Consider the following 18,792-nt stretch of genomic DNA (forward strand, 5'->3'; position numbering starts at 1 on the left):
TCAACACAAATTTTTTGAGTTTTTGGGCAAATGGAAAAGGCATTTTTTTCATATCGCCCTTTTTGGCCCCTCGTGATCCTACATATACCCTATATTTTAGAGCATATAAGATATTTTGTATAAAACGGAAGTTGGTTCTTGCTTTCAAAGTTCTATATAAACAAATCTATATACTCTCAATAGAAGAAGGAAATGGGTGTTGCCAAAATTTATAGGCAATGCTATTAAGAGTGAGAACCTAAGGATTTGTGTAAATTACTTAAATTTAAGAATGCATAATAAACCCTTTTCAATAAGATTTTGATTGGATTGTTTTGTTCTTAGGTTAGATTTTTGCAAAATAAAAGAAAGGGATCTAAAAATGATGTATTACTTATCAATCTAAACAATCTAGTAATACTTATTTGAATGCCTATTTTATTGTCATGGTTACCCCTAAATTATGTTTTCTTTTATAAAACATTTAGAATGTGACTCATACATTTCTCATATAATTTGTCACTAAAATTATGAATAAATTACTGTACTAAAGGAGAAAAATTGATTGAATAATCTTCTTGTTGGTTCAGATAGGTTCTACACTTGTATTTATTTGGGCATTGAATAATTGATGTATCCTTTGTTCCTTTTTTTATATAAAACACAACATTGTTAAAAAAAGGGGAAGCAATAAATAAAATCATAGTAAGTGCAGTCATTGAAAAACTTGTCTACAAATATATATGTATAAAACAAATAATGAATAAATAAATAAATGTAGTAGATTTTAAATATTTTGTTTTACCCTTGTTCCAAGTTGGGTCTAAAGGAAGGGCAGCCCCTATGTTCATGGCCTCTTCTACCCCCTTCTTGGAGGTCAACTATAGGTGTTTGTGGCCACCACAAATCACAATCTTTGGGTTTGTGACATTGTGGTAGGTGTGACTCTCCATAGGACACATCCTATAAAATACACAAACGTAAAGACAAAAAACATAGTAGTTGTTAAGAATGTGAATTAAAATACATAATAAATAAATAAATAAAGTAAAAATGAAAAAAGGGACAAACTAAGAGAAAAATAATTGTATATTCAAAAAATTTAGTAAGGAAACTAGTGTATAGGGTGACCTATTCTTAGCATAGGCTTGGGAAAATGAATTGTGGTATGAGAAACCAGGTTGTTAGAGACCCCTTAGCTTACATCAAGGAGAATGTTGAAGCAAAATAAAAGGTAAAAAATTAGGGTAAATATTGGTGGCATTTTAGGGGTTTCTTACAATGTATTGGGACATTGTTATACCCAAGGTTTTAAGAATTACCAATATGTATTTTGACCTATTTATACTTAAAACCTTTCAACCAAAACACTATGGGAATGAACCATAGGGTAAGCTAAAATTTATATGACATAGTTAATAATAATTAGTGATGCTCTGCAAAATGGACAAGGTTAGCAAATGACCAACAACACAAGAAACCAGAAAATCGTTGGTGTTAGTTAACCAAAAGCTAATCTAAACAAGCATATCAAAAGAGATGCTAAAATCATGCTAATATATCTAACAAACGAAACAAAGATAATGAGGCATCTCCAAATGCCTCTTAGCATGCTCTTAGCTCCTTCTCCCTTGTTCCTCTCCTCTCCAAGTTCCAAAATAGTGTAGCTCTCAGCAGCTTTTTGCACTATGGATGCTTATGGACGTCTGAGATTGAAATATTGCTCTTAATGTAAAATGAAAAGCTAAAATACTAGATGATAATAAAATGATTGATTTTAACCCAAAAACAACAAGATTTTAGTTTGCTATGCTAAATGCTCTCTAAAATGCCTATAGGTTAAATGCATACAAGTTTTCAGGATCTGGATTATGAAGAAATGGGCTCTATTTATAAGAAAAATGGAGCAATGGATGGTTGAGATTGAGTAATCTCAACAAGGGTCAGGATTGAATGATTTCAAATCCATGTGAGGGCTTTCAACCCAATCCCAAGATGACAAGTGTCAATGTGAGATAGGTTGAGAGGGGAGGGAATAAGCATTAAATGCTTGATATGACTTTGAGAGTTAGAGTCAAGGTTAGTTGAATGAATAAACTCTTTATTCAAAGAATAAAGCTTTTATCCAATGGATAAACTCTTGTGCAAATGTGAAAAGGATGAATATGGTCAAAACAATAAATGTTTGGGGAGATAAGTTTGAAATAACCATAAATGGTTATGTAAGAGCCATAAATGGTCATGTAAGAGCCATTAGTGGTTTTTGAAGACTTTGGGGGTTAATTTGTTGAACACACAGAGCATTAAATGCTTTTCAAAGACTTTTGAAGTCTTTGAGAAGTGACTTCATTTTGCTTAGGAATGTGACAATAATTAGGGGATGGATTAGGCTAATTAGGAAGGGGTTAGAAGAATCTAGAAGGGGATTAGATTTTGCAAGTGGCTTTGGTGGGTGAGGGAAAATAGGATTTTATTAAAATAAAAATTCATTTATTTCAATAAATGTGGGCAAGTTGCATTTGTAGGAAAATGCAAGTGGGGGGTGGATAATGATTTAAATAAATGTTTTTATTTAATTTATTTAAAAGAGGAAAAGGGGATTTTAATTAAATAAATAGATTTTATTTATTTAATTGATTGGAATTTGATTTAATAAATTAATTAAAATAAATTGAATAATTTATTTAATTAATAGAAGAATGTTTGGGAATAAATTAATTAAATATTAATTTAATTAACTGATGGCTATTGGATTTTTTTTAATCAAATAAATAGCGAATATTTATTTAATTAAGCTGGACAGAATTGTGTGACTACAATTAGTATTTATGACCATGATAGATGCCAAAAGAGGATAAGTTAGACTTTAAATGACATAATTAGTAGGAAATTTAAGAATAAAATTTTAGAGACATCCTATCTTCATAAATATTGCTAATTAAATGCATCAAACCAACTAATTAATTTCTATCTTTGATTGCAGTTGAGTTGCATGAGTTATTAAAATTGTAGAGCAGTTACAATGGAGGTCCCCTTGGAGCAGCTACTACTACAAGTTCCCTTGGATATTGGGCTACCAAATGGCATTTAGGATTTTTCTTTGGGTCTTTAGTCAATTTGTGAATGCATAAACAATATGGATTCATCAAAGAATTTACTGGTCTATATATCGAATCTAACTAATGGAAGAACTCTAGTGAGGCTTAGAGTAACTTTATCTGTCCACAAACAATTGTGCTACACTTGACAAATATGTCTACATAATATTTTTTCTTCTCAATTTTTTTTTAATCAGTAATGGGCCAAAGTCGATAAGGTGTACATGCCCTACCCCCTTGTGGGATCTGAACTTGTGACCTCTCTTTCAAGAGCACAAGTTCTCCACCACTAGGCCAACTCAGGTTGTACAATTGTTTCTTCTCAATTGTTCATTAATCAAGATTGCATGTTTTTCACATATCTTGTCATAGAGTTTACATGTGTTTCACTTATGTTTGAGGATTAGTACAATTCTTTGTAATTTGACACATACAAAACATGTTCAAGCCAATAAAATAAGTACATCAAATAAGACATGGTATTTTTACAATTTGTTAGAATAAATTAGATTTACTTATTTTATTAATGTTAAGAAAGAAACTCTAAAAGGAAATTGTAAAGCACTATTTAACTAGGTCGTTGTACATGTGCCAATATGAATAACTACAACCATTAGGGATCTTGCTTGATACTTTCTTTTGTAGAACTATCCATCATAAAAAGAACATTACAATGAATTTTTTTTTTTTACAAAATGCAAAATAGGCAAGGTCTTTTTCTCTGACTTGATAATTTCTTCAGGTGACATATTGCATAATGTTGACCATTCATTTCATAGCACACTCAACAAGAGTTTCATGATAGCTATTGAAGGCATAGCTAAACAAGGTATTTTTTAATTCTAGAGAGCTTGTCTATGGTAAACACTGACAATGGATTCTCATTTTCAAAATAATCAATGATCAATAATATAATTTTAAGTCATTTATGGGTTGTGAGTTTTGTTGCCTACAAATCATGAAAGCAATAGTTTGTATTCTACAATTTCATACTTACATTGTAAAAGATATTGACTTTCTAAATCAAGTAATTATTAGTTTAAACATGTAAGGTTTACATTCAAACTAATTTATTTAGTTATAATTTTAAATTTTAATTCTTTATATGACTGATAGCACTGATACAATTCTAATACTTGAAAAAATCTTTTCAACAATAAGAGTGAAAAACAACTACTAGCTTACATAAATAAAGGTTGATTTATTGTCCTTGATAAATTCAAGCTAGTGATGATAAGTGACATGTATAATCAAGCATATTGTATATATAAACATGTTGTATATCTGAAAACCATGATACTTTGACTTTAGTTTTGAATTAATCAAACTCTCAACAAACACTTTCAATTTCACAATCTTTAATTTTACTCAACACACAAATTAATGAACATCAAAAGAAAACAGATGCATCCCATTTTATATTAAAATATATATGATCAACATATTGTGAACCCTTATCTCTTGACTCTCATTCTATGATTGAATGACTTATAAACAAACCATTGATATAAACAATTTCTTTAACTTATAATTAAAGTTGCACCAGCTAAACCAGATATAATAGAACGTTGGCAATGCATATCTGATGTAAGCCACATAAAATTCTCACCAAATAGAACTCAGCCATAGACCAAACCACAATGACGTAGAATTTTGAAATATCAAGTATCACCGGTCTAGATTGTACAGCCACATGGACCTCACACTCACCATTTTTTATTCAAGACCACTAGATAAACCCCGTCTACATTTCTCTCTCTTCCTCTTAACCACTACTAACAAGTCTACCGATTTAGATTGTACAAATGCAGGGAGGTCGCACTCTACATTTTAATTGAAGACGACTAGATATCCATTACCAAGTAAACGCTGCCTACATTTACGCAAATTTTCTCTCACACTCCTCTTACAAAAAGGCCTAGACATCTGAGACCCAGATCATCACATTTACTAGGCCATTTCTATTCATTACAGAGTCTATTCATCCAAGAGGTACTCTGCTTTTTAACAAGGATTTATAGTAGAAGAAAGAGATGAGCCACCACCATAACCATCACCACCACCATGGCCACCAAGAAGGGGGCTACCCATATGCCCCAGGCTATCAAGAAGGGTCCTTCCCATATGCTCCTCCACCACCACAACCAGGGACTTATCTTCAAGCTCCAGGGGCTTACCCATATGCTCCTCCTCCACCACCACAACCAGGGGCATATTCTCAAGTTCCGGGAGCTTATTTCCCAGCACCTTACCCTTCATCAGAGGGCCTGCAATATCAATATGCAGAGGAAGAGGCAAAGAAGCACAAGAACCGTGAGCATATGGCTGAGGTGGGAGCTTTAGCAGCAGGTGCCTTTGCCTTGGTAAGTCTAATGATTAGTTATACAAATATTCTAGTATAAATTGTTCGTAGATTTCAATTTATAGATTTTCACAGCCCATGAAGTATATTGTAAGAGATTTCGAATTCAACTGTATAGATTTATAGGTAAACATTTTCATTCACCAATAATATATCTTAGGTAGCAGCAGCAGGTTGTGGACTATAGAAGGCTATTGCCTCTAAATCTGTTAATTGAAATTCTTCACAGTTGTTTTTGATTTGTTGGGCAATTGGGTAGTTAATTAATTTGATTTTTTCATTCCATATATTTGAAAAACTGTATATATATTATTTTTTGTTATGGGATCACACGGTATATAATCTATGGGTAGAATGGCAAAACAAATCATCTGGAATGATTGTTGAGTATGTGTAATTTTGACAGTACGAAGGGCATGAGGCGAAGGTCGATCCAGAGCACGCAGGGAGACACAAAATGGAGGCAGAAATAGCTGGGGCAGCTGCCGTTGGGGCGGTGGGCTACGCTGTGTATGAACACCATGAGAGCAACAAGTATGAGCCTCACCATAAACACCATGGTCATCACCATCATCATTGAAGACATTAAAAATGCACCCATGTTGTTAATAATAAAATTTTACGCGATCTATACAGTCGTGTGTAAAAATAAGATCACAGTTTTCAACGTTTTGTTCACGGGAAGCTTGGACTGATATGCCTATCATCCGTATTCAATGGATCTGTGTTTTGTTTGAACTTGTGCTGTAGTTTAATAAATGAAAATTTGACATTGGGTATTCATGTTTTGCTTCCAATTTGATATTTATATAAATCTTAAATGCTTATATGTAAATTTTCATTCACAAACATACATCTAAATTAAATTAGACATAAAAAGATACTGAAATTTATGTAAAATAATAGATTCAATTGAATATCATTGTGTTGATTCTCTTTGGTATGCACAATCCATAAGAATTTGGAAGTAAAGGAAATACATGTGTCATTCAATAACTTTAGTTTCAGAAGTGAAATAGATGTCGATTACAAACTTGCTTTAATTACCTAGGAAAATGACTTAGTAGAGTTACAAAAAATGTCTTGTTTAGAAAGTGTTGTGGTAATTCTCTATCTAATGTGGTGGCACTATTGGGCATTGTCATGTCATGTGATCAATGTTTATTTGGCTATGGTTAAGAGTCTATATGTAGTAACATTAGTGATAATAAATTCACACCTTTTAATTGGTTCATACAACATGTGCAAAGAGAAAAATAGGACATAAAAAATAAATGTAAGAATATAAGAGCATAAAGTATGTGAAGTAAGTGACATAGATAGCATTGTGTGCCAAACAAGTAGGCAAATATCAAATGATAATCACGTATATCATATAGACTAGAGATATTCATCATGGTGTAAGGTGACTGCTAGTATAGGGAAATCATAAGGTGGAAATGGCCCTAAAGGTGTAATATAAATGATATGAGGAAGGCACGATGTCCTCGATGTAGATTTTAATACTTGACAAAGCATGTGAGGACACTTAATAGGATAGGGGATGAGGTGAGTCCCTACAATGTGGTAAGATAGTTGTAGAACATGATGAAGGATATTAGTGCAAGATGAATATGACAAAAAATACCCTAGCATGAAACTATAGGCAATAATAGCATAATGGAGAGTGGGGAAAGAAAGATGTTTCAGATCAAATAAAATAGCTCTAGAAGCATTATAGGAGAATGAAGGTGTATATATAGCATTGGAGAAGAAATGGTGCTCCCCCATGTAGTAAGAAGATATGGGAATAGGTACAACATGGTAATATAAGATGTCGGAAGTAAATATATGATATAGGAGAAATATGAGCATGAGATAATAACCTAAACATGTGCATAAACAAGGTAGCATATAAGCATCAAATGCATGCAATCAAGATATGGTTAGCATTGGCATTGGTTGATGCTCATAATATATGAAACATATGATGTAAATAGGCAAGCATGAGAAAAATAAGTGGATAAGTAAGAATCGTAAGTAGGTACAATGGGAAGTGAATCATGTATACTTGGTGCATAGAGAGTAGAAAGCAACAAAAGTGAAATAAAAAAAGTAGTAAGTATATGCAAACATAGAGAATAAGAAAAAATGGTGTAAATAAGCATAGTAACAATTATATCAAGTGAAAAAAGAGGTTGTCCCCCAAGTGGGAGAATGAAACCATAAAACATGATTGGGAGGTGAAATAAGTATGTCAAAAATAATAAATATAGTAAAAGAAATTTAAAAAAAGGCCAAAACAATGAACAAAAGATGAAAAGAAAAACAAGGAATATGGGTATATAAGAATCATCATCATTATAGAAATTATCATCATATATATATTTCATCATTTACCAAATATTTTTTCATGTTTTGAATTGTCTTTTCTATTTTGTGTTTCTTGTTGATAATCCTTTATACTTAGCACAAATGAATTACCCTTTGGTGGTAAAATTGATCTATCTCTTTCTTGACCCATATTTTTTTTTCTTTACTTGTGGTTGTGGAGGAAAGTTTGATATATGATGAACCACAACACTTTTGTAGCATCCAAGTAGTCTTTTGAAGATGAAATTTTGGTTTTTGTGTTACTTTAGTTTATTTGGTCATTTTCTTTGGTTCATGAATAATTTGTTCATTGTGAGATTCCTTATTATTCACTTATTATATCCTCCTCTTCTATTCTTGTTATGCAAATAATCACTTTTGATGCACCTCTCAAAGATCTATTTTGTCTTCATATGGAGCTTCAACTTCAAAGTTGAAGTATGTTAGGTCCCGGAGACAACTGAGAGAGGGGGGGGGTGAATCAGTTGTCTAATAAATTCAAACCAAAAACAACTTAACCAACTTAATGCTTAATACTGGTAAACCAGTTAAGTATGTCGGTAGACAATTTTAACAGTTAATTGCTATACCGATAAAGATTAATGCATGAAACAAAGTCATCCACAACACATGACACCAATATTTGTACATGGAAACCCTGTAAGGGGAAAAACCACGGTGGGAAACCTTACCCACAATCAGATGATACTACTACAGATAGTAAGTGTACATAAATGGGGTCTGCACATGCAGAAAGGCCAACAACCTAGAGCTCACTGCTCAATCACAAGATGGGAGTCACACTGACTACAGTTGGATGGTTAAATCCAATAAGAATGTACTACACAAAATAGCATCTTCATATGCTGGATTCAGTACCGATGTAATGCTTATATGCTTTCACAAAAACCTAGTTTCACCTCCAAATGATGTCTGTGTGTATTGCACTACTTAATCTCGCATGTACCTTCACACAATTCTTTTTCGCATTCCACACTTGATCTTACAAATAAGATCTTACCTTTATACCATAACCTAAGACCAATTTTAGTAGGTCGACTCTACAAGATATTACAATAAAAACATTTTACAAATAATATAATATCCGATGCAATAACCGATTGAACATGTCGGCTTAATGCATTTACAATAATAATTAATCATTTCCATAGCATGCCATGCTGATCTGGAAAAGATAAACCTGTCGGTGTAACCCTAGGTAACCCTGGACCTATTTGTCAGTAAAAGCAAATATGCAAATATGAATATACCAATGATTAATTCATTAAGATAAGATGTCCACACGATGTCTTCAATATTACCAAGTGTCTTCCATATCATTTCAAATGTCGGTGATCATTATATCCTGTCGGTGAACCATATACCAGTAACTGTGCAATAGTTACTTGCTTGTCGGTGAATGCTGTTGGATCTCAAAAGTGCTAGTGTTTTAGTAGGTGTTGACATAAATGACAAAACCATACCAAAATACCAACAATCTCCCCCTTTGGCATTGATGGCAACACAAGATGGAAAAACCATCAAAGTGCCAACATAGAAATGCCAAAAACCAACAATCTCCAAAAAGATCATAACTAGAATACAAAGAATAATAGTCTCTTCCAAACAACAATCTCTCCCCCTGGGAGCAACATGTGTTATCCAAAGTTTCCATACCAATATCTCCAAAAGATAATGTGTTTTTCCATATATATCTCTCCCCCTTTGACATCAAATGCCAAAGTTATAATAAAACCAAGTTCATATACAAAATACCAATCGATTCAATATACCAACTACTCCCCCTAAGAAGTAGCTTCCTCATCAAAGACCGGAGAAAAAGATTTGTCTTTTAATTCTGCCAGTTAATGACAATCATCAACAGTCTAAGTCTCTACCGGTGGTGGTATGACTCCAAGCTCATCTCTGAGATACTCAAAAGTCTCCTTAGGCAAAGGTTTTGTGAAAATATCTGCAAGTTGTTCTTTAGTATTCACATAAACCAGTTTTATCTCTTTTTCTTCAACCTTTTCCCTTAGAAAATTCAGTTTGATAGAAACATGTTTTGTTTTAGAATGTAGTACTGGATTCTTAGATATATCAATTGTTGCAGTGTTATCACAACATATGGTAATAGCTTCCTTGCATTTTACATTTATGTCTTTCAACATCTTCTTAAGCCATAGTACCTGTGTACAGTTAGTTGTTGCTGCAACATATTCTGATTCTACTATTGATAAAGATGTACAACTCTGTTTCTTACTCAACCAAGAAACTAGTCTGTTTCCAAGAAAGAATGCTCCACCAGTTGATCTTCTGTTATAGCAACAAAAACCCATCCATTGTCTGTTGGATCCTCATGAGAATCATCAGTCACACCTTCATCAGCAATGTAACAAGATTTGTCTTTGTTCTTCTTAATTCTGTATCTCTGATATTCAGGATTAGGCTTGTATGTTCTTCTAGCTTCTTCTCTTAGTCTAGCATGTCTATCAGGGCATCTCGAAGCCATATGACCAATCTTATTGCAGTTAAAACATTTAAAGGGTGCTTTACCTTCATACTTACTTCCAAATGGACCTTTAGGCATTTTCCTTGCAAATAGTGCTTCAAGTTCTTCATTTTCTTTCTTGCTTTCTTCAAGTTTTCTTGCATAAAAGGCTTTTCAGTCAGATTTGTCAAACGATGGAGCAGATGATGTTGTTTCTTTAAAGGCTAAATCTGTCTTAATAGTAGCAACAAAACCAAATTCTTCAATTTCAAAAGCTGAAAGTTTCCCAATCAATGTATCCCTAGTTACTGATGTATTAGGCATTGTTCTTAACTCATTTATAGTAGTAACCTTCATTTTATATGACTGTGGCAATCCTCTTAAAACTTTTGAAACAATTTCATCCTCATTTAAGGTTCCTCCACAACATTTAATACCCAAAACAATTTCATTTACTCTTTCCATAAAAGCAGAAATCCTTTCATCTTCTTCCATTTTCAGGTGTTCATACCTGACCCAGAAGCTTTCAATTTTTGCAATTTTGTCCATGGAATCTCCTTCATTCAGTGTTTCCAAATGATTCCAAATAGCTTTAGCAGTAGACCTATCTGATAATCCCATGATTTGTTGATCTGATAATGCACTCAAAAGTGCTTCTCTTGCTTTGCAATCATTTTCCTCATCTTTAGCCAAGTTAGTTGGACTGGGCTGACCAAGTACAGCAGCAGTGTAACCTTTCTTTGTAACTTCCCAGACGTCTTTACCAATGCAATTTAGATGTGTCTCCATTCTGATCTTCCACTGTCCTTCCTGAAATAATTAGTAGACATTGGATCTCCTCAAGCTGTTAAACTTTTGCAATAGAGGACTAAGCTCTGATACCAATTGTTAGGTCCCAGAGACAACTGAGAGGGGGGAGTGAATCAGTTGTCTAATAAATTCAAACCAAAAACAACTTAATCAACTTAATGCTTAATACCGGTAAACCAGTTAAGTATGTCGGTAGACAGTTTTAACAGTTAATTGCTATACCGGTAAAGATTAATGCATGAAACAAAGTCATCCACAACACATGACACCAATATTTGTAAGGGAAAAAACCACGGTGGGAAACCTTACCCACAATCAGATGATACTACTGCAGATAGTAAGTGTACATAAATGGGGTCTGTACATGTAGAAAGGCCAACAGCCTAGAGCTCACTGCTCAATCACAAGATGGGAGTCACACTGACTACAGTTGGATGGTTAAATCCAATAAGAATGTACTGCACAAAATAGCATCTTCATATGCTGGATTCAGTACCAGTGTAATGCTAATATGCTTTCACAAAAACCTAGCTTCACCTTCAAATGATGTCTGTGTGTATTGCACTGCTTAATCTCGCATATACCTTCACACAATTCTTTTTTGCATTTCACACTTGATCTTACAAATAAGATCTTACCTTTATACCATAACCTAAGACCAATTTTAGTAGGTCGGCTCTACAAGATATTACAATAAAAATATTTTACAAATAATATAATATCCGATGCAATAACCAATTGAACATGTCAGCTTAATGCATTTACAACAATAATTAATCATTTCCATAGCGTGCCATGCTGATCTGGAAAAGATAAACCTGTCGGTGTAACCCTAGGTAACCCTAGACCTATTTGTCGGTAAAAGAAAATATACAAATATGAATATACCAATGATTAATTCATTAATAAGATGTCCACACGATGTCTTCAATATTACCAAGTGTCTTCCATACCATTTCAAGTGCCGGTGATCATTATATCCTGCCGGTGAACCATATACCAGTAACTGTGCAATAGTTACTTGCTTGCCAGTGAATGTTGCTGGATCTCCAAAGTGCTAGTGTTTTAGTAGGTGTTGACATCAATGACAAAACCATACCAAAATACCAACAAAGTATACGTATCTCAAGTATTTAAATGAAACTTGTGGAATGTTGACAACTTTTCCTAAGTGAACAAATTTTATGGATTGATGTTCAACGAAAAGTATTACTTTCAAATGTTCAATCTATAATCTACTGAGTATTCTAAAAATCTATTCAAGTAAGGAATAACATGGGGCTAATATAAATGTACTTCTTTAGTCCTAATTTCAAGTAGTAAGATGACGAATATCAAAGTTTGTATGGATAATCCATTTGTAATCTTTAGGGAGGCTCTTGATTAAGCATAAGAATTTGGATTTTGATGTTTATACACTAAAAACTCTTGTATATATATGTTATATTGGGTTGTCGCATCAACAAGAATATCACTAATAATATGATCATGTATTTCTTCTAAGATATACAATAGTCTACAATGAATGTTTTGTGGTATTTTCCCATTGAAACATGCAATCAAAAGAAAGGAAAATATGAAGGAGGAAAACAATCATTCATTATGTAATTTCTCTCAAATTACATATGTATGCATGTTGTATTGGTTGATTGAACATGCACATGACCCTCTATATTATCATCCTTATGCATATCATCCTAGACAATGTGATCATGTGCCTCAACATGTGTTATTCATAAGACTTGGAAAAGTAGTGTAAGTGTCTAATCATATATTTGCAAATGCAAATAAAAGAATTTCATTTTTATTGGCACCTTCCACATGGATCATATTATTGTCTGTAAGATGGTGTACCATGTTCTTGACACCTATGCATGATTGTGTGGTATGGCCCTTAACTCTATAGAAGTTACAAAATGTTTAATCATTATAAATTCTAGGAAGTGGCTTATTGGAATCCAATGGATGTACTAGAGGAAGTGTAATAAAAAATAGTAATTAATAAGCTTCAAAAAACATCATTCAAGAATTCTTGGAACCTAGTAAACTTCCTAAGAGTATTTTGTTTGAATGAAGGAAAACTAAATTTATTAGAAACTTAATTAATATTTTCCTTCACTTCCTTCTCCTTTAAAAAAATATTTGGCTCTTGAAAATATAAGAAGATTGACATGAAAATTCATATTTAAACATTAGATGCTAAGAGATTGGTCTCAAGTTTTTCAAATGTATGCATGTCTCCAAAAGAGGAAAAGCTACTCAAATACACAATTCTTTATAAATGGAAGCAATCTATTATCTCACAATTTTTAAAAGCAATGTATACATGAAAATGCTTTAAGAAAGTTATAGCTCAATCATCAAAGCATCGACTCTAGAACAAGGGGGTAAAGAATAAAACTATTGAATAGTGTAATATTTCAAGATTTATAAGAATAATTTGACAAAAAACATATCAACATATGAAAAATGTTTATGTATGTCATAGTAAAAGCTTGTATGCAAACACACGAGTGTCTTTTTGCATTATAAAGTCAAATCTAATGTTAACAAACTATTAACAAACTACACAGACAATGAATAGCAATGAATAACAATCATATTAAATGCTAATGACATATAATAAAATAGATTATAAACAATAAATCATTCCTAGTAAAAGAAAAAAATCGAAAATCAATTATGATATTTAAATATGTCTTTCCATAATTTCTTATTTAACTATTTATTTGAAATTAATTTCTAACAAAAATATTTTACACCCGTACCACTTAATATTAAGTTATCTTTTAATTTAAAACTAATAATAAATGATATATAAAACTTGTAGAAAAATTGAAAAAAACTATATATAATTTGCTTACATCAACACTCAACTATCCATTATCTGTTTACTCGTTCAGTGACAAATCACAAATCATCGTTTTACTCTCATTGAATAAAAAATCCAATCCTCATCCATTTGATACAAACAAATCATACAAATTTTAAAAGATAAGTTGCAGTTTTAATGGTAAATGTCTCCCAGGCCAAACCAGATATAATCAAACTCTGGCAATGGCCATCTGATATAATTAAAGTCACCTTTTTTTTTTCTGAGGACCAAACAAAATCTACGCTTTGTGGGCCAACATATGCCGTGGAATTCTGATATTTTTTTAATAAGTATCACCTGTCTAGATTGAACAACCGCGGGGAAGTCGCAGTTAAAAGCAGGGTCGGTAAACTGCTCCAGGGACACGGTGCTTCATTATCAAGTAAACGCGGCCTTCATTTCTCTTTCTTTAAATACCCACTTCTCTCAACTCATTTCATTACAGAATTTCCCTCAGCCAATTCTACATGTTATAGAATTTACCCTTAGCAATTCTATTCGTTACAGAATTTCCCTTACCCAATTCCATTCATTACAGGATTTTGAGGTACTCTGCAATTTACAAAGGCTTTTGAGTAGAAGAAAGATGAGCTTCCATCACAATCACCACCACCACGGCCACCATCATCACCACCACCATGGCCATCAAGAAGGCGGCTATCCATTTGCGGCACTGCCACCGCCAGCAGGGGCTTATCTTCCAGTACCGGCAGCTTATTTCCCAGCGCCTTACTCTTCCCAACATGCAGAGGAAGAGGCAAAGAAGCACAAGCATCGTGAGCATATGGCCGAGATGGGAGCTCTGGCTGCAGGGGCTTTTGCCATGGTAAGTCTAAAATAGTAATTTTGAAAGTATTTCAGATCACGCTGTGTACAATCTATCTAAACATATTGAAATAGATCGTCGTGGATTAATTGTATGTGTGGAATTTTGGGTGCAGCACGAAAGGCATGAGGCGAAAGTGGATCCACAACACGCAGGGAGACATAAAATGGAGGCACAAATAGCTGGGGCTGTCGCCGTTGGCGCAGCGGGGTATGCTGTGCATGAACACCATGAGGCGAACAAGTATAAACCTCACCATGGTCATCACCACCTCGGCCGCCATCATCATTGAAATCAATGAAAGTGCAACCCTATTGTTAATGGAATTCTTCATGTGATCTTTGCAGTAGTGTGTAAAAATTGGATTCTTTTTATCAACTTCTTGTTCATGAGAAGATTAGATTGTTATGTTTATCTTCCCTATTGAATGTATCTGTGCTTTGTTTGAACAATTCAAAAGCTATATCATTGCTATAAATTTTGATAGATCATTCTTAGGTGGAGACATATACCCTGTCTCACTTGTGGGTCATTTAAATATAGTGATGTGTAAGTTAAAAAGATGAAGCACTAATGAATGAAGCTTTTTGTTCGTTAGAAGGTTATGGTCATGGTCATGGTCTAATCTAGTATTTTTTGATTTTGATTGAAAGTAATTATATATTTTGATAGATCATTTTTAGGTGGATGTATATAGAGGTTTATTTCATTTGTGGGTTATTTAAAAATAGTGATTTGTGCATGTTAAAAAAGACAAAACATTTATGTGCATGAAGGTTATTCTTAGAAGGATTTTAATTATAAGGTCTTGGCCATGTCATGTGTTAGTATCCTTTGGTTGAAAGTAATGATACATTGTGTGTAAGGAAAAACCATAAAAGTAGTTCAAAGCAATTGGGCTTAATTTATTTTTTTCATTACAGCCAACCTACTAATGAAGGATCTTCAATTGAAGGTCACCTTTGAATTAAGGTCTTCTAGTTTAAACTACATAAGTAGAACTTATATTCACATGTTCATCTTCTACCAAAAAGTTACCTAAATTGGATCACATTTTTCACAATCAAATGAAGTTGTCATGACACAAGATTTTGAATGAATAGTCTTAAGAGTAAACTTTTCAAAAGTATAATTTATAATAATTTTAATTCAATTATTATATTTATTTTCTATTTTCCAATGGATGTAGATTTTTTTATCAAACATAAGCGCCTTTGAAAAATAGAAAAAAAATAATAAACTATAATTACCTTTTATAGTGACAAATTATTTAAAGTGTTTATAAAAATATATTTTTTGAATCTACACAAAATGTCACAAATTATTACTTTACATTGTCTTAAAAAATTATTACTGTTTTTCTTGCTTATTACCCCCTTTTTCAAACACCCAAATTTTAAACTTTCAGCATTGAAACTAATGTCTATCTTGTCTATAATCCATGCTTTTCAAGAGTTTTTAAGGGTGATAAAATAGTTTTAGTTCAAAAGCATCATGTTATGGTCACCTCATCCCTCTTAGTGTCTAGTCAAAATTTCATGTCCAAACTCCTCCTAAATCAAAAGTAGAATTAAAATTAAAATTAAATAAATTCACTTCTTAAAATTTAAAGTGCAAAAAATCAAATTATGAGTTGTGAAAATCAAGTGCAAAAGGAAGTTGGACTTATGTGAAAGTAAAATGTAAAAGGTTGTGCAAACTAAATTAACAACTCACAACTAGGTTGTGATTTTGAAAAGTCAAACATAGAGACTACGACTTACCAATTTTGAATGTTAAAGGTCATCAATTTTGAATATTAAAAAATTATAGATTGTGAAATCAAAATTCACAGCTCACAACTAGATTGTGGGTTGCGAATTGTAAAAATAAAACGTTGTAACTTATGAATCATAAAAAGTGAATAAATGAATGGATCCTGAAAACTGAATGCAAATTCGTGAAAAGTAAAATCTTGGCTGAAAGTTACCCATTGATTAAACAACGTGAAAAATCGATTCCACGGCTAGAGGTTATGAGGCATATTATGAACAGTTTGGGGAGTTTCAGTAACCTTCGAGGGAAACACAATTTACATGTGCATAGCCGTTTCTCAAGTAATGTCAATATCTTCTTGACTTCTGCGCATAAATGAGAGCCTGGTGATAGTATGCAACATCCATCAAAACTCTAATTTTCCTGGCAAACCTGTATGTGATGATGATAAAATTAGAATAGCTTTTGTCCCCCTCACTGGCCATCGAAGGAATGGGTATGAATCTTTAAGAGATGTCAAAGTGATCTCACACCAATCACCTCACCTATAAGACTGTCAACCAATTTTGAGAGGAGAACAACGATTATTCTGGGCTTGCAAACATCGATGTTTTGGTGAGCCTAGAAAACCCCTAAGAAAGCCACCATTAGTGACAGTAAAGGTAAATGATAGATTGTCAAAAAGAATTTCACTACTTTTGGCAATGATGAGAAGTTTCAGAATAGCATAAGGGCATCGATAGACATGCATGCAAAATATGGAATAATGAACAAGCCACGCAGGCGAGAGATATCATCCCATGAAATGTAATGATTTCAGGATATGCACAAAACGTTATTTGTTTAATTGTCTTTAGAAAATATTCAAACAGAAGCAATTGGCAGGCGCAAAGCCAAATTCTACAACCTGTGTCCATATCATCTCTTTCACCATCAAAGCATATCAATGGGGAGATTTTTTCACATATTATGTTGGCATAGCGATTATATTCACGATGAGATCCCTCTCCATCATTAATACGTGGTTTTGGTGTGACAGCAAAAATCTACATGGTATCAGAGCGCAGATCATCGGCTTGAGTCCCTTAAGCTCTAAACCCTTCTTCCGCATAAGCCTGGCTTATGACGTGGTACATAGTGGGTACGAATCCTACATGGTACGTGCTTGTATCGGCTCTATCATGTGGGGGTGTTGGCGTAGCGACTATATCCACAATGAGATCCCTCTGACATGGTACGTAGTGGGTACGAATCCTACATGGTACGTGGTTGTATCCGGCTCTATCATGTGGGAGGTGTTGGCGTAGCGACTATATCCACAATGAGATCCCTCTCATCACTAATATGTGCTTTTAATGTGATGGCAAAAATCTACACATTATAGTTGGAATTGCTTTTGCTTGTGGGAGCATAAACTTTGCACGTGAATTGTTTGACAGAATGCCTAAAAAAGATAGCAATGGAATGATTATGCAGGTTGAATTTGTTGAAAAGGCTTTATAGAAACCCTCAAGGAAATGCACTTGGCTGGTGTGAATCCAAAACCTCGACCTCTGCCACATGAAATGTTCGACAAAATGCATTCGAGAGACGTCATTTCAAAACATGCAGAGAAAGGATTTGTTGAGTTGGCTTTAAAAAATTTCAACCACATGCTTTTAGTAGCACGATCCATTACAGGGATATATGCAAATTGTAAAAGCCGAATCTAGACACATTAGCAAGGCCGTGAATGATTCGATAGAGTGCTTCGAAGATATGTCAACTCAAGGCATGCAATGATCGCGGGTTCTGCATAAAAATGCATTGAAAAGTTTTTGAACTTTTGAAACAAATGCAAATGGCAGTTGCAAAACTGAAATATACAACGTTTGTAATAATGATAGAAACTTTTAAATGCATTGAAAAGTTTTTGAACTTTTGAAACAAATGCAAATAGCAGTTGCAAAACTGAAATATACAGCGTTTGTAATAAAGATAGAAACTTTAAAATAGGGTGTATAAACATTAATCAGAGCATAATGACGAGAGATTTTTGTCAGATATTATAGTTGGAAATGCTCTGGTAGAAATGTACGCAAACTGTGGGATCATAGACAACGCATGTGAGCTGATTATTAGCATGCCTCAAAGAGACGTCTCCTCATGAAATACGATGACTGCAAAACATGCACAAAATGAATTTGTTTGAAAAGTCTTTAGAAATTTCAAGCGAATGCAATTGGCAGGCGCGAATCCTAATTC

General features: G+C 33.4%; 2 protein-coding genes across 2 annotated transcripts; both read left to right on the forward strand.

The window, feature by feature from the left end:
* The first annotated feature begins 4,875 nt into the window (after positions 1-4,875).
* LOC131071325 (abscisic stress-ripening protein 5-like) lies at positions 4,876-6,211 on the forward strand. The gene is made up of 2 exons (XM_058007115.2): positions 4,876-5,440; positions 5,846-6,211. The coding sequence occupies exons 1-2, from the start codon at positions 5,111-5,113 to the stop codon at positions 6,017-6,019; spliced, it is 504 nt and encodes a 167-aa protein (XP_057863098.1). The 5' UTR covers positions 4,876-5,110; the 3' UTR covers positions 6,020-6,211.
* Positions 6,212-14,391: 8,180 nt separating this feature from the next.
* LOC131071326 (abscisic stress-ripening protein 2) lies at positions 14,392-15,384 on the forward strand. The gene is made up of 2 exons (XM_058007116.2): positions 14,392-14,793; positions 14,909-15,384. Exons 1-2 carry the CDS (start codon positions 14,554-14,556, stop codon positions 15,083-15,085), a joined length of 417 nt encoding a protein of 138 aa, XP_057863099.2. The 5' UTR covers positions 14,392-14,553; the 3' UTR covers positions 15,086-15,384.
* The last annotated feature ends 3,408 nt before the right edge of the window (positions 15,385-18,792 follow it).

This window comes from Cryptomeria japonica, chromosome 2 (genome assembly GCF_030272615.1).
Source record: "Cryptomeria japonica chromosome 2, Sugi_1.0, whole genome shotgun sequence".
NCBI classification, from domain to species: domain Eukaryota; kingdom Viridiplantae; phylum Streptophyta; class Pinopsida; order Cupressales; family Cupressaceae; genus Cryptomeria; species Cryptomeria japonica.

Bases quoted from the DNA above. Each gene is read 5' to 3' on its own strand.
- LOC131071325 (XM_058007115.2), top strand. From the start codon at position 5,111: ATGAGCCACCACCATAACCATCACCACCACCATGGCCACCAAGAAGGG. The intron at 5,441-5,845 runs GTAAGTCTAATG...TAATTTTGACAG, and splicing joins CAGCAGGTGCCTTTGCCTTG to TACGAAGGGCATGAGGCGAA.
- LOC131071326 (XM_058007116.2), top strand. From the start codon at position 14,554: ATGAGCTTCCATCACAATCACCACCACCACGGCCACCATCATCACCAC. The intron at 14,794-14,908 runs GTAAGTCTAAAA...TTTTGGGTGCAG, and splicing joins CTGCAGGGGCTTTTGCCATG to CACGAAAGGCATGAGGCGAA.